Source organism: Chenopodium album, chromosome 27, assembly GCF_948465745.1.
Source record: "Chenopodium album chromosome 27, dcCheAlbu1.1, whole genome shotgun sequence".
NCBI classification, from domain to species: Eukaryota; Viridiplantae; Streptophyta; class Magnoliopsida; order Caryophyllales; family Amaranthaceae; genus Chenopodium; species Chenopodium album.
In genome coordinates, this window is record NC_137860.1 from 27119576 (window position 1) to 27131935 (window position 12360).

Consider the following 12360-nt stretch of genomic DNA (forward strand, 5'->3'; position numbering starts at 1 on the left):
AACTAGCACTCTAGCAACAAGGCAAACTATGAACTAGATAAACCTATGTTACTTGGATTCGGGTACTCATGTCCAACATGGTACGTGTCCAAGCGTCCGACTCGGCTATTTTGTGAAAAACTTCCATGATTTTTAACTAAAAGTGAAGTGCCCTGGTGTCATACCCATGTCTGAGTGTCGAGGGTCCGACACCGGTACGTGAGGTGAAATGAAGAGTCCGATTAACATAGAGATATTGAAAACAGTATTGATATAAATATTACTCTAGTGTGAATGCACGGTAGCCAGGGACTACATTCGGATAAAACCAGTCTAACATCATCTTCATAGTCTTCGTTTGTTTAATCCTCCACAAGCGTGACCAAGGCGTCTGAATCTGGTGGTGGTCAACAGTTCGACACCAATATACTTTAACTTTGACTGAGTCTAAGTCAACATCATTTTTAATATTTTTTCCAATCAGATAGTGTTATGTTTGCCTGCTTGGACACTGACAGAAGTCTGTTCCATCCAAAACATCCATTTCTCTTCGACAAAAGTATAACCTATAAAGAAGATAAAAACCATTCATGATGCAGTAAATCAACTAACATATGGAGTATTTGATTTCATAGATTTCCGACCCCGGCTCTGATTGATTGTTAGATTTTCATTCATTTCAATTATAAGAGAACTTTAGCACAAAAATGGTAGCACATACTAATACCCCACAGCAAAAATAAGCTGTACAGTTTGTGGAAAAATTTACAAGTTATGGGCGACGTAAAATTAGCAAACTAATAAGGTACCCCCACCCTTTTCTCCCTACCTCTCTCTTCTTTAAAGTCAGCAAGACATTGTTGGAAGAAAAAAAATGCGACTAAGAAGCTGCACTAACTGCCTCAGGAAGAAGATCATCTGCTTCATCAATACCCATTTCAGTTCTGAAGAGAAGTCTGAGGTGAGGAAGAATCCTAGGAAGAACAGGCAAGTCTGCCATGTTGATGCTCATCATGTCAAAGCCTATACACGTATTATGCATGTGGGCATCTTCAAACACAGGAATCTTTGGGTACCGTTGGCTGAAGTGTGTAAGGATTATGCGATATACACCAGCTGCTTCACCCACTTCAATGGCTTCTTTTGTAGTGCTATGGTTTCTAGCCACAGCCTCATCCATCAAGGCGTCCTCAAAGGTTGCCTGCATATATCATACTTTGTCAGTTTGTCAATTTCTTAAATCATTGTACTCCTATCAGAATGAAAAATGATCTTTTGTTTTTACTTAGGGTAAAAAATCCTTAAAATAATCAGAAATTGAGTGGGGGGATGATAAGTAGCATCCACTGAATAAAAATTTTAATTAGCTGAAGCATTTTTATCCAATTTTACTGAAATCCAAATCTGGCTACCATTTCCGATAACATCAAACAACTTTTCATCTCGAGCTATAAGCTTTTCAAATTACCATCTTTCAGCTACTATTTCAAATGAAGTTCAGAATATCAAACTGGTTAAGACCAAGCGCAATAAGATCTGTCCTTGCCAACGGGGCTATAAGATTCATGATGCTAGGCTTTAGACTATGCTGGACTAAATCCCAACAGCTGATTAAATAGGTAAACACATTCCAAGTAAAATGACAGAATGAACTGCAATTTTGTTATAGATCTACCTCATGTATTAGGACCGTAGCGCCATGAGATGCATCTATCAGCTCTTGACAGGGCCTTGTGTCCCCGGAGTACACCACTTTCCATCCTGGTATCACTTCACCAACATTGTTGATTCTGTCACCTGCCTCCAGGACAATGCCAAAAGCTTGTGGGCAGTGCACGACAGGGAAACTTATCAAGGTCTCTAGCCCCACATCTTGCAGCACTTTCCTCAAGTGCAAAAGTCTTTCCATGGAAGCAGCATTTCCAACTGGGCTACTAGGTCTCTTCCAATAGCTCTGCATTGGGCTTCCTTTCATAAAGAGCGTAGAATCAACATTACTTCCAGAATTAGTAGGAGATGATGACCCTACATCTGAGTTGAGAGAACTGTCAACAGCATCCCAAGAGGCTTGAGTTGTATGCCTGCAATCAAGAAATTGCATATCTAGCTCTTCAAGTTTTTGATACGCATTTAGAAATCTCATCAACTGTCCTGGGCCCACAACTAACAAAGGTTCATGAGGAACTCCTTTCAACAAATCACGACGTAGAGCAAGAATTCTTGCTAACCCTGTATGATGGTCAGCATGAATATGAGAAATCCATATACACCTCAAATTTCTCACAGCATTATCTGCACCTTCCACCCCAAATCTGATCAAGACAAGTAAAATTATGTCAGATTAAATAATTTTTTTTTTTTTTTAAAAAAAAAAAAAAAAAAAAAACAGTATTCTCTAAATTCCAGGGAAAAAGAAGACGTAAGCACACCTTCTCTTCAACTGACCCAATGTGCCTTCACCACAATCAAAAAGCAAACTTCCTTTCGAGAAAAGATTGATGAAGATAGAGCTCACATTACGGTACTTGGAGGGCTGGGATGATCCAGTACCCAGAAGGACAATCTCCATATCCTCTCGGGTTATATCTTTTAAACAACTGGGCAGACCAAGCTCATCAAACCATGGCTCTTCCACAACAGAATTGTTATTTTCTAATAACATTTCTCCATTAACTTCCACAGGACTATTCCACAGTTCCCTAACTTGCTGCACTGTATTGTCAATCTCAGGAATTTCGGCGCGTAAGTCATCTAAAATTTGAGCGGGTCCAGTATAAGCAGGGACTGATGATCTGTCCAAACCGAGGTTTGCATATGGACGCAAATTGAACTGTATCACAAATAACAATATATCTTATTATAATTACAGAAATATGTAATAAGGGCAGCATTACGCATATAATATTGACGGCTTGACGCTAATAATCCCACATTTCAGTGATCTTCTCATATTGGTCCGAACTTATAATTACTCAGTATAATCCCAGCTTATGTATCCATATACTTAATATGAACCCTTATGAAAAATGATCGGATACAGCAAGTTATAATCCTAAGTGGCCAGTTGACAAACCAAGAAAATCCAATGTGGTACCTATGTGGAACTCCGACACCCTCTCTCTCTCTCTCTCTCTCTCTCTCTCTCACTCTCTCTCTCTCTCACACACACACACACACACACACATTCGTAAAAGAAAAACACATATCCCCTTCGATTTCTCTCTGATGTAATAAAAACTTATAACCTCTCCCCATTCCCCACATTATATTTCCACTATGGTGGTCTAAGCAGAGGGAAACCAGTGGAGGCACAAGAAAAGGGCAATGTGCAGTTGGTCAGGTCACTGATCAGGAGGTCTGGGTGTTATTAAATGTAGGTAGAAGCAGAGGAGCAGCATTAGTGGTGGCATAGGGGCATGCACAGTCTCGTACATTGGTTTTGTTATCAAATTTGTAGCCTTATTGACAAAGGCAAGATAATAGTCAGCCACATTCACAGTATCATCCAAACAAAATTGATTTAGTATCCTTTCATTATTCAATCTTTGAAGTTGGACCTTGGACCCATTTCTTCATGGATGTGAATTTATGGTAGCTATGGATTTACACTAAATCAAATTTGATGTAGGGCCCTTCATTTTCTTTTTGTTAATTGTGAAGATGAAGTGTTGTTGCTATTGATGTTGGTTGTAGCCATTTAAATTTTTGCATATATAGGAGGAAGAGAAAGAGAAGAGATAAAGAGGATGAAAGGGAAGAAGAAAATAGGAAGAGAAGTGTATTCCATGTAGGCTTAACCTGCCACATGGATTTTTAATTTTTATTAAAAAAAAATGCCACTTGGAAAATTTACCTGTTATAACTGATTAACCAGTCTTTTTTCACGAGGGTCCATTTTTAAGAAGATGGATACAAAATGTGAGATTATATTGAGTTAATTGAAAGTTCAGACCAATATGAGAAGATTGCTAAAAGGTAGGATTATTAGCATCATTATTCCTCTAATAAATAGGTGTAAGCCACAGCTCCTAAGCAAAGAAGTTGCCTGTCTTTGTGGCTGAATATTAAGTGATGTACCAGTGATGATCACATGAAAAGGAACTAGGGAAAACAGACAATCAAGGTAAACCCTACGCTTTAATACCCATTGACCTTGTCAATATCCTAACCAGTAGCCATACCTTAAGAAGATTCTCAGCAGCAATGGTGGTTTGAGGGTCCTGTAAGAAAGAGAAGCCAGTTAGTCTTGCATTAATTGTCCATCATGTTGAGATGAAGTCTTAGGGATACATAGTCATGGATAAGATAAAACAAACCTTAGTTGAAAATATAGAGTTTAATGATTTATCGTTAGTGTCAAGAGACCAAAACCCAGGAGCAGGGAAGAACTGAGGACACAGGTAATTAAGTCTTGCTGCAATCTTAGCACTTGATTTTAGGACCGGTATTTCAGCATTTTTCCTGCAAAAGACAAGCATAAGTTTCATAACTACAAGCTTCCTGTCACCATCACAGTTAGCAAACCCAGAAGTAAAAAGGCCATAGAAAATGTAGAGGGGCAGGAGCACAAGATTTAAGAAGAATTATTAAAAAGAAAAGATAAAACTAACACACCGTTCATGTCCAGCCATGATGTGCTGGGCATTGCCAAATCTCTTCATCCAATTTTGATAAGCAGGACTACTAGCAACAGATGATGGACTTAAATGAATTACACAAGCCACTGCCTTGGTATTTTCAGACAGATTACCAGAGAACTCTGTGTAGAACTTATTGAGATAATCCACTGACAATAAATTCTGTAAATGAGAAGCTGTTGGACAATCAACAAGAAGTACAATAGGTCCAGGAATAGGAGGTTCCATCACGTCAGCAGGATGAACCTGTGAAGAATGAATATGTAAGGGACTTTACACAAAAAAAGTCAGGCAAAGGTAAATAATAAAATTATCAGATTTACCATAATATCACGATGATCTGATTTTACTGATTTCCCTTGCTGCAGTTCCCGATACTTTGGTCCAGCTCTCAGTCCAAGTGCCTTAGCCTTTTCAGGATCAAACTTCCCCTGAATATCGGGTAGCTCACAAATATAGACTACGGAAAGATCTCTAGGTTTTATAGTTGTTTCTGATTCATTATTTATAATTTCCTTATCCTCGTTTGGTTGCAAGAGAATAGCTGATAATTTAACAACCTCATCACTGATAAGTAAAATGGGTCCTGAAAAATTTGACAAATCTGAGACTGCTATCTTATCAGGGTCCTGCGAAGGACCAAAGCTACGAGTGTGGACCATGGCAGCATTTGGAATAAAAGCCTTCATCGCCGCAACCAATTGATTGAGATTTGAAGGGCCCCACATGTTGACCTTCATGTCAATAACAGAAGTTACACTCTATAAGACTCACAAGCTTCATTTCAATGGAACAAATCTACCAACAGAAGATGATACATACACATATTCCTTCTTCCCCTATTCCAGCCAAAGTCAACAAAAGACCTGCATAAACAACATTCATCTTATGAGCCTCTTAATCATCCTCTACGTCACAAACATTATTTTTGATTCAATTACTTCATCTAAGAAACAGCATATAGCTTGTGTTTCATGCATCGATTACTAATAGGAGCAAAAATGGACACCTGGAAGTCCTCCAGCAGTTTCTGAGCAGACTCGAGACAGAAATATGTGATCTATCTGAGAAAAAATGCACCGTTAGAGCAACAATTTTCACAATATCTAGCATAAAGATTGCAATGTACAGTTGTCATACTACTATACTAGCATACAATAGTGACTTTCAAGCATCAAACATTCAGTGACATATTAAATTTTCCCACTACAACGTTTTAGGTTATAGCCTATTTGTAAAGTCAGTTTAAAAACTCTGACCATGAGCTTCTGCATTCATAGTGAGTCAATGATAGAAGGGGATTGACCTTAGACAGCTTAATCCTGTGCTCTGTGCAATAACGCTGCAAACCCTGAGCAAAGCAATGAATTACTAAAATTAATATCTCAATCCTGCTTTAGAAGTTGATAGCATGCATTTAAGATAAAGGCACAAAATATAGTAGCCAAAAGCGTAAGGGGGAAAGACAAGAATTCACTTAAAATTTAAAGAATGGAATACATTACGTTCCCAACTTCCCATGCATACAACATCTAAATTAGTGTTTCCCTTACCTGGAAAACAAATGATAACAAAATGCAAAACAAAGGGCTAATTGGTTAAAGTTTCAAGTCTTAACATTGGACTCTAGAGAAGGCAAGACGCAATAGAGGCACTTTCCATATTAACACTAAAATTACCTTCTCAATATTCTCTACCAAAGCCAACAAAATCAGTTTGGCAGGAGTACACAAATACAGGACTAGCAATAAAGGCATGCCAAAATTTCATATACTTATCTTCAGTTCAATAGGTAACTTGAGTTCACCAACACAAAACCCAGAGAAAAACTATGAGCCTATAATGAGAACATCTAATAACTGGGGCTGGGGCTCGGTCAGTGAATTCTTCAAGGGGAAAAAATAGAGACACATGCTCTTCAGGGAGAATACAACTCAAGTCACTCAACTGGCTACATTGTCCTTCATATTATTGTTGTGCTATAAACAGTTATTGTTTACTACAATTCTTTAGAAATATAACCTTAAATCAGTCTTAAACAGTACCAAACCAGAGTGCAGCTGAAACATAATAAGAAAAGAACAGATTTATGTAGCCAACCTTTAATTTCCTTTTCTCTAACATTATTTAGAACCCCCCAAGTCCTGTCCTCAAGGATAAGCTTCAGATGAGAAAGCAAATATATGCCCTATGCCTGAGCCAGTGTCTCACATCAAATTGTTGAGCTGACTTTGCCATCTCATCATATGAGAAACAGACTATGCATTTGGAAAATTTTCCTTTTGATTTTTGACAGAGCCTTGACTACAAGTTTGGGTATACACCCTTCTGCACCCAAGGCCGAATGCTCAAAGATCCTTCTTTCAAGTTCTCCTTTTCTTTTTCTGGTCAAACAGGTACACTCCTAGCATCAGGTATACTTAGGAGTGTGGTTTGTTAGTAAGACATATGGTTTGTCCATTCTACTGAGTACAGTTACTTCCTAACAGAAGATTAAAGAAGCTGTACTCAAGGAATTTAGGTGCTAGAATCAGATATTTGGAACAGAAAGTTTCTGGGTTCCATTTTATGATCAACTGACTAATAATACAGGAATAACTTTATGCCCATCAACCAAAGATTCAATTTCAGCCACTTTCACAGATAAGATTTCCTACAGCAAAGGTTCTCGGCAATCCTGCATATGTATTGAATGGCATCTACATTGTAGTTACGATCTTTTGGACTTAAGAAAGCCATTTAGCACCATAGTGTATGGGAGTTTCTGTAAATGATCCAAATCCATCTGCATATTTGGCCACAACAAATTGTTCACATTGAGAGCACTATCTTGAATGAAAAGATGCAACAAGAAAATAAGTTTCTTATTGAAATAAAAAGGGAACCCTGGCATCTTCACAACCAACGATCTACATACTACATTGAAATTTTGAAATTAAAATAATTGTAGCTATTTTCATATATACACTTCTGACTAAGATGTGAAAGTAAGCTACTAAGCACTGAATTAATAATCTTGAATTATACCACAAGATGGGTGACTGACTGACTAATATAGACCAAGAAGGCAAGAACCATGCACCCAAAGGATATGGTAAACTAGAACGTGTTTTGTTTTGGCATGAATCTTCAAACTATATGTTATCAGTTAACACTATCATTGCAATTTAGCAACAGAATGCAATTAACTGTATTACATAATGAAATAGGTGAAGCATGGGCTGATTAGCTGCATAAGACAATAAAAGGTACTACGTAATTGAAATCCATGGCTTTGCAGTGAGTGCAGTTCAATAGAATACTTTCCAACTGATAACATGGGAGTGCAAGTATCTAGAATAAACCTATTATTACCTCTCCAGCATTAAAGATAAACCTTTGCTTGTCAAAGAAAAGCAAGACTGATGGAGATGTATCTTGAGTATCCATTCCAGTTCCCAGAATCTGTAATCAACAAAACCCAGCATTACACAATTTGCAGTATCAAACCAACCTCAAATTAAATAACATTTCATTTTGCAACGCAGTATCTTTCAGCATCACCTAAATTGATATGATAAACCTTCTACAATTCAATAATTCATTCAAAACCAATCAATCTTTCCAACATAATTTTATCAATCATACCGAATAAATCAACCCAAAACCATTATATTCTGAACATTGTCATAGTATCATATCCCATAAACGCAATATCAAGTTTTAATAATTACAATCAACAACCCTTATCAAAAACACAAAAACCCTCAAATACCCAAATGATGAACATTTGAAAATTTCAATTTCCATTATTCAAAATACCCAAAATCAACATCAATTAATAATTAAAAAAATCCCAATATAATTCATACCTGAACATAGCAAATAGTATTAACAGGATTAAGCTTTCTAACTTTGAGCTGAAGATTCTTGGGCTTATCATCCTTATCTTTGCCCATTGCCCTCCTCTTATTAAACCCAGAAGACTCAGTTTCCGCCATTTTTGCACCTTCTTCTCCCTTCTTTTTCTCAGCCAAAGAACTCTTATTTCTGTTCTTGTACTTCAGGGGTTTTGCAGGAGAAGATTGCAAATTTGTTTGCTTCTTGGGTAATGATGAAAAGGCAGTAAAGAGAGAGAAACGCCTGATTGGAAGATGAAGATTTCTGGGTTTGAAGAAAATAGGTGAGAAGATTGGAGGAGAATGGTTAATTAGGAGGCGGAGAGTAGTGATTTGGGACATTGTATGTGTATTTTATTAGGTAGTTCTTCTACCCAAAAACAAGGGTTTAAGGATTACAAGAAATGTTCTATTGCTTAAACCCCAATTTCATGGTCTCCTACTCTCCTTGGTTGAGGGGACCCATACATCATACATCAATAACATCATTGTGGATTCCGCACCGTACTCTCTTAAGTGGATATGGGTATGATCTTGATGGGTAGTGAGCGGGTATGGATATTACAAGGTACATGTATTAAACTAAGGAATAGAATGAATGAATATAACTAGCTTTTGGACCCGTTCTACGCACGGGTTATGCTTAAGTTATATATTTATTTGAAACTTTACAAATTATCTTGTCACAAAAAAAAAAAAAAAAAAAAAAACCTTTTACAAATTATTTGAATGAATTTATTTTATCGTCTTTTGACATATTATAATATTTTATGAATTTATGGTAATAGACTAATAGTTGTAGAAAAAATGGCTTAAAATCATAAAATCATATCTCTATCGCATGATATATTAATCAACAATTTGTATAAAAAACTACTTTGTAAATACGAAACACTTATTATAATTTACAATTTTTACATCAAATGTGAAGACATTATATTCTTCTTTAGCTTTACCAATATATGTCTCTTATATTGCGCTTAATATCTTCAAAATTAAAGCCCCATGACACGCAAACAATGTCATCCTATGGAATTTCCATAGTATTCTTGCCACCTAAATATTTCCCTTTTCAATCATCATCCTCATTGTTGTAGAAATTTCACATAGAATTTTGAGAGATATACTAATTTTTTAGTTTTTGAAACTTAATGAGTGTGAAAAAATCTTTATTGAAAATTTGTATTTATATAAGAAGAGGGGGAAGATAAGGGGTCAAATTAAAGAAATAAATTATGAATGTGAATAAATTGAATTGATAGATGGAATAATGAGAAGAGGAGAAGGTTTAGGAAATTTAATTTGTTATTGAATTAAAATAAAGATTACAAAATATAAAAGTTATTGAGAAATAAAGGGGGAGATGAAGAGAGAATTTCTTTGAAAACATAAGGAGGGAGAATGAATAAAGAAAGGTGAGAAAGAATGATAACATGTGTCAATTTTGGTTTGTGTTTTTAAATACTAAGTATAGATATAGATTAGTCATGACTTGTGAAAAAATAAGATGATATTTTATTATTTTATCAACATAACACAAACCAACAAGAGTTGGCTCAAGTGGTAAGCAACTTGATGCCGCTTAAGGGAGGTCTCGAGTTCGAGCCTCACCGTATGCAGAAACTCTTGTTGGGAGACTCACCCACCATAAGCCAGGTGTGCTACCCGAGTCGGATCCGGATGTAGTCGGAGTTAAGCTCCGGTGAACCGGGTGAGCAACCTTAAAAATCAACATAACACAAAGTTGGGAATGAGTGTAATCATATAGGCAAAATTAAACCTATAATGTTCAAGTAATAGTCGAAAATATTTAATACTAAGCAAGTTTTCTCTCTCTAAAAACTCATATGTGTCATTTCACCGCCCCACTGGCGGATCTAGGGGGGTACATAGAGTTACAGTTGTACCCCCATTCTGCCAAAAAAAAAAAAGTCTGGTAAGAAAAGAGACCCCATTTATCAAAGAGGTGGTCTCTTAGGTTCTGTTATGTAGCTAGTTATTCAGCCGCCTTTTTGTGTAACATCAAAGAGATCGCCTACTTAAAAAACAGGTCTCTTAGCCTCTTTGGTGATAATTTCCAGCGGGAGATTAGTATTTCAATCAAAGAGAGCTGTTGTTCCAGATAACAGGTCTCTTAAATAATCTCTATTTTTTCTCTCCCAAACATATTTAGTTACTCAATAATAAGACTTATCGTCGGAGGATGGGATGTATTATACACGCCATTAGTAATACAAAGTAAAATGATTTATGACTTATTAATTCAAAATTTAGCTAGGAAAAAATTATTGCAATTTACATTATTTTGTAAATTTTTTTTTTGTCGAAATTCATTTCGTACCCCCATTTCACAAATCCTGGATCCGCCACTGCACCGCCCTCCCACCGCTTTCCCCCTCTTAACAACCTCGGCTCGCCGGCGATCGGCTCTCTTCTCCTTGCCATTGCCGGCGAGCGCAGTTAAGCTCCTTAGCTTTCTTTTAGTTTATTTTTTAGGTGTTTCAGGGTAAGGATTAAGAAAGTTAGCAAAGTCATATGTTTGCCATCGGGTTCATCGGTAGCTGTTCAAGTTTGGGTGTTGTTAAGTGTTTACAATTTCAATTATCCCATGAATCAAGGAGCCAAGGATATTCTTAACGCCGCCATCGAAAGGAACTCCATTGATTGATTTCGTAACGGTAAAGGTGAAGTTAAGACTAAGGTTTTCTCCCCTAATATAAGTCTCGATTCAGGGGAGGGGACTTCTTGAGTTGGGCTTCACGACTAGTCAGGGTGTTAGTTTATGTCGATGAGATAGTCTTCGGGTACTTTTTGCTCTTCCTAGTCTCACAAGTTGGTTTATTTCTGAGTATTAGCTAGTTCTTTGCTCTAGTTTGTTGTTTATATGTTGTTGAATTTCTTTAATTCTATTGGTTTATTGTGTTTTCTTAGCTTGATGGTTTGGGTCAACTTTAATTTTATTTGGATTAGTTTTGCCTTTGGTGGTTTTCACCAGCTACTACTTCAAGCTTATTTTCTTGGGATTTCCAGGAAATATATGTTTGCTTGTTTGGTGTACTATTTTTGGGATTCAGGGGTGGTGCAAATGTGCAATTTTAAGGGATTTGCAGAAGGTAGCTTTCCCTTGCATGTCTGGTTTAGGCAGAGAGTTGGATTTTCCTTTTTTCCTTTCTTTAGGGGAGGGAAGTTAGAGTAAGGATGCCTTTTATTCTAAGCTTTCCTTAGGCCGTTGTTTGATAAAAGTTTTATTTGGTAATCCTTCTTTGGATTGTCAAGCCATGGTCCATATCTCAATTGATGGTTTTGTTAAGGGAAGAGGTGTGTTTTCTTTACATGTGGTGACTTATTTGCCGAGTGATTGGAGTATTTTTCTAGTTACTATCATCCCTTTGTTAGTGCATGTGATGATCAAGTCAGACATCGTTGTTAACCTCTATCTTGAAGGAGGCTCCCCATGTTCAATGTCTAGGGTAAGCAAAGTCCTCCAATATCTTGCTCTCTCCTTTGGTGAAGTTGCAAGCAGAGAACCTGCATTTGGGTGTCAGGTTTCTCATGGAAGAGTCATTAAGAAATATGACTCTCTTAGTTATGTTCCCAAACTCCGAGGAAGCATTAGTGTTTGTCAATCCTTTGGAGTGGAGTGATGTCAAAGGTTCGTTTTAAAGCTACAGGGTGCATTCATCTTCTGGTTGATTGGCTCAACTCTCAACAACTTCCATCAACATTTCGATTCAGTCTCTTTGCAGGTTTCAGTTCCCATCACAAATTTCAAGGTTCAGTCACTATCCCTCTCAAGGTTTCCAGTTAACAAGGCAGGTATGGGTCCAAAGTATTGGCAAGACTTGTCTTTGGGTTGGTTTGGGTGT

At 37.0% G+C, this 12360-nt stretch overlaps 1 protein-coding gene across 1 annotated transcript; it reads right to left on the reverse strand.

Annotated features, from left to right (window-relative positions):
* Nucleotides 1-629: 629 nt before the first annotated feature.
* On the reverse strand, nt 630-8929 carry LOC145621535 (tRNase Z TRZ3, mitochondrial-like). The gene is made up of 12 exons (XM_081676266.1): nt 8468-8929; nt 7971-8060; nt 5923-5967; nt 5626-5680; nt 5439-5482; nt 4940-5350; nt 4594-4862; nt 4296-4440; nt 4161-4199; nt 2409-2809; nt 1655-2291; nt 630-1180 (listed from the first exon to the last, which is right to left on the reverse strand). Exons 1-12 carry the CDS (start codon nt 8834-8836, stop codon nt 860-862), a joined length of 2826 nt encoding a protein of 941 aa, XP_081532392.1. The 5' UTR covers nt 8837-8929; the 3' UTR covers nt 630-859.
* Nucleotides 8930-12360: the final 3431 nt, after the last annotated feature.